Source organism: Macrobrachium rosenbergii, chromosome 2 (genome assembly GCF_040412425.1).
Source record: "Macrobrachium rosenbergii isolate ZJJX-2024 chromosome 2, ASM4041242v1, whole genome shotgun sequence".
Lineage (NCBI taxonomy): Eukaryota > Metazoa > Arthropoda > Malacostraca > Decapoda > Palaemonidae > Macrobrachium > Macrobrachium rosenbergii.
In genome coordinates, this window is record NC_089742.1 from 75,602,172 (window position 1) to 75,605,761 (window position 3,590).

At 43.7% G+C, this 3,590-nt stretch overlaps 1 protein-coding gene across 1 annotated transcript; it reads right to left on the bottom strand.

Annotated features, from left to right (window-relative positions):
• Positions 1-2,549: 2,549 nt before the first annotated feature.
• Positions 2,550-3,002, bottom strand: LOC136843300 (uncharacterized). The gene has a single exon (XM_067111507.1). The coding sequence runs from the start codon at positions 3,000-3,002 to the stop codon at positions 2,550-2,552; it is 453 nt and encodes a 150-aa protein (XP_066967608.1).
• Positions 3,003-3,590: the final 588 nt, after the last annotated feature.

The window sequence follows — 3,590 nt, forward strand, 5'->3', positions numbered from 1 at the left end:
ACTAAATTCACAAAATATATTTTTACTGAAAATTTTTACAAAGGAACATTGCCCCCCACAAAATAACATCCCCTAGAATTATTACACCGGTTCCAGTGATTTTTCCATTCTTTGTAGCAGTGCTGGAAGTCATTTTCCAAAATGCTGTTAAGACTGGTAGTCACAGCTCTTTGGATGTTCTCTAAGCTTTCAAAACCAGTCCCTTTGAGGTGAGATTTCAGCTTTGGGAAAATAAAACAGTCACAGGGGCTAGATCTGGGCTGTGAGCTGGGTGTGGGAGCGTTCCAGCGGTTTTCTTAGCTAAAAATTCGTTGATCTATAAGGCGTTGTGACATGGTGCATTGTCATAGTGAAGGATCCAAGAAGTGGCAATCTCAGGGCAAACCTGCAAAACACTTTTTCTCAAACGTTCTAGAACTTCTTGGTAAAAGGTTTGGTTAACAGTGGTCCCTTGTGGTACAAACTCTTTGTGGATGAACCCTTTTGTATCGAAAAACACAATCAACATCGGTTTCACTAGAGATTTGGTCATGCATACTTTCTTCGGTTTGGGTGATGCTGGAGTGTGCCACTCACAACTTTGACGTTTTGTTTCGCGATCGTACCCAAACACCCATGATTCATCACCAGTAATCACTCTGTTTAACATTTGGTTCAGTAGACAAATGATTGACAATATCCTGACAAATGGAAAGACGAGTTTCTTTCTGTTCCTCAGTCAAGTTCTTGGGCACAAGTTTGTCACAAATCTTCCTCATATTCAAATCCTCGGTAACAATTCGATGGATAACTGTTTTTGGTATTCCTACTTCATCAGCAATGAGTCTGATGTTCATCCGCCTGTCAGTGTCCAGGACAGCCTTCACAGGGCCAACATTTTCAGGATGATGAAGGGCGACCAAATTGTGGTTCATCTTTAAAATTTTCACGGTTGTCCTTGAAGGCCTTATGCCATCTGTAGATTTGTGTCCTTGACAGTGCATGTTATCCATATGCAAAATTAATCATTTCAACCATTTTTGGAAAGGATTTCCCAAGTAAAGCACAAAATTTGAAAGTACAACGTTGTTCAATATATGGCTGCATTTCGGATTGAAACAAGACTGCCAGACACAGCAGCACATCCTAACACACCTACTTCTTCTAATTGCTCGTATTCAACTGACAGTAATTACAATGTCGCCTTCATATCCCTACCTACTCACCCGACTCCCTGATTTCTTTTGCGACATTTCTTTTGCGACACACCTTGTATATAAAACTTAATTTTATTATGAAAATACCATTTTCATATATGTAACTTACCAAGTAATTACATAGAAGGCAAAGCATCCTCTTCTATTTGAGAGTGTGCCTCTAAATTAAGGCTTCTACGAAAGAATGACAATACATTCTTTGACATAGGCTTAGACGGGTTTCTCACAGAACACCAGAGGTTACTAGCAGGGACGCTGATCTTTTTTGTCCTGTCTAAATAATACCTCAAAAGCCCTTACTGGACACAGGACTCTTCCCTCCTCTTCTGGTCCTAGAATATCCACATGGTTTTTAATGGGGAATGAGCGTGGCCAGGGATTAGGAGACCCGTTCTTTGCTAGGAAACGAAGTAAAAAGGAGCAGACAGCATATCCTTCCGAAAAATCGTGTTTGTCAATTGCTGCATCTCGCTCACTCATTTAGCCATGGCCAAGGCTACTAGAAAAAGTGTCTTCATCGTTAAATTCTTAAGAGAAATAGAATGGAGAGGCTCATAAGCAGGGCTCATTAACCATTCCAGTACCACGTCCAAATTCCATAAAACAGACACATCTCACAGCTGCTTAGTAGTCTCGAAAGACCTAATTATATCACTAAGGTCTTGATTAAAACCTAAGTCTACTCCCCTGTGTTTAAAATCTGACCCCAACATCGATCTGCAGCCTCTAATAGTCGATGAAGAGAGCCTCTTATTGTTCCTTAAGAAGAGAAGGAAGTCTGCTATTTGAGATATTGTCGCTGCACCACTTGCAGAAGATGCCCCACTTGGCCTGGTAGACTGCTGTCTACATCTGGTAATAGTTTCCGCAGCTTGCTTTGAAAACTCCTTCGCTCTGACAAGTCTCTGGATAGCCTGAATCCTGTCAGAGCTAGAGCGGATAGGCCTTGGTGAAATTTCCAGAGGTGGGGCTGTTTGAGAAGATGTGAACTTTGAGGCAGAAGCCTTGGAAAGTCCACAAGTAGCTTTAGAAGGTCCGGGAACCATTCCTCGATTGGGCAGGAGGGAGCTATCAGTGTCATTGACATGTTGTTGTGAGACTGGAACTTGTTGAGAACTGCTCTCACCATGTTGAAAGGGGGAAAGGGGTAAAGGTTTGCCCAGTTTACTAGCATGGTATCCGTATCCGTTGCCCATGCCTGTGGGTCTGGAAGTGGGGAGCAATATACAGTAGAGGAAGACGGTAATTCCTCGATGTGGCGAACAGATCTACTGTTGGTCTGCCCCACAACTTCCAGAGGTTGTCGCAGACTGTCGAATTCAGCGCCCATTCTGTCGAGAGGACTTGTCCCTGTCAACTTGGTTCGTCTGCCAGGGGATTCACCCTCCCTTGGATGAATCTTGTAGTGATCCTGACCTGATTCTGGTCCACCAAAATGAAAAGCTCTTTTGCTGCCTCATTCAGGGAGAACGAGTGGGTTCCGCCCTGTTTCCTGATGCACGAGAGAGCTGTGGTGTTGTCTGAATGAACCACCATGGTTCTGTCTGTTGCTAATTTCACAAAGTGCTTCAGGCCTAAATGAATGGCTGAAGACTCCCTGACGTTGATGTGCAACCTCCTTTGCTCTGGAGACCACGTGCTGGAAGTTTCTAGGGTGCCCAAAAGTGGTCCCCAATCCTGGTCCAAGGCGTCTGCATAAAATGAGAGGTCGGGGCTCAGAAGATGAAGAGACTTTCCCTCTGACAGTCTGTCTCTGGACGTCCACCACCGGAGATCCTCTTTTATCTCTGCTGTAATTGGAAACATCACTGTATCTGGTAGTCCCCTTTTGTTTCAGCTTGCCCCAGGAAAAACTGGAGGGGCCTCATGTGAAGTCTTCCTAGCTTCACAAACTGTTTGATGGAGGAGAGGGTTCCCAGCAAACTTATATACTGATTCGCAGAGCAAACTGGAAGAGAGAGGAGATCTTGAACCGACCGTAGAGAGGACTCTATTCTCTTGAAGGAGGGAAAAACCCAAAAACTCAAAGAGTTGATCTTCATCCCTAAATAGAGAACCTCCTGAGTTAGGACTAGTCGAGACTTCTGATTTATCAGAAGTCCGAGTTCCTTGACAAGGAGATAGTACTCACGTGAATACCTGAGGAGCAGTGGAAAGACCTAAACACAGCGCTCGAAACTGGAAACTCTGCCTCTTAAGATAAATTTCAGGTATTTCCTGGATTCTGGATGGACTAGAATATTGAAATATGCCTCTTGCATATCTAGTGTTATCATCCAGTAGCCCTGCTGGATGGAGGATAACACTGACTGATTTGTCTCCATCTTGAACTTCATTTTCTGAATATAGAAGTTCAATGAGCTCATGTCAAGGACAGGTCTCCACACACCCTGA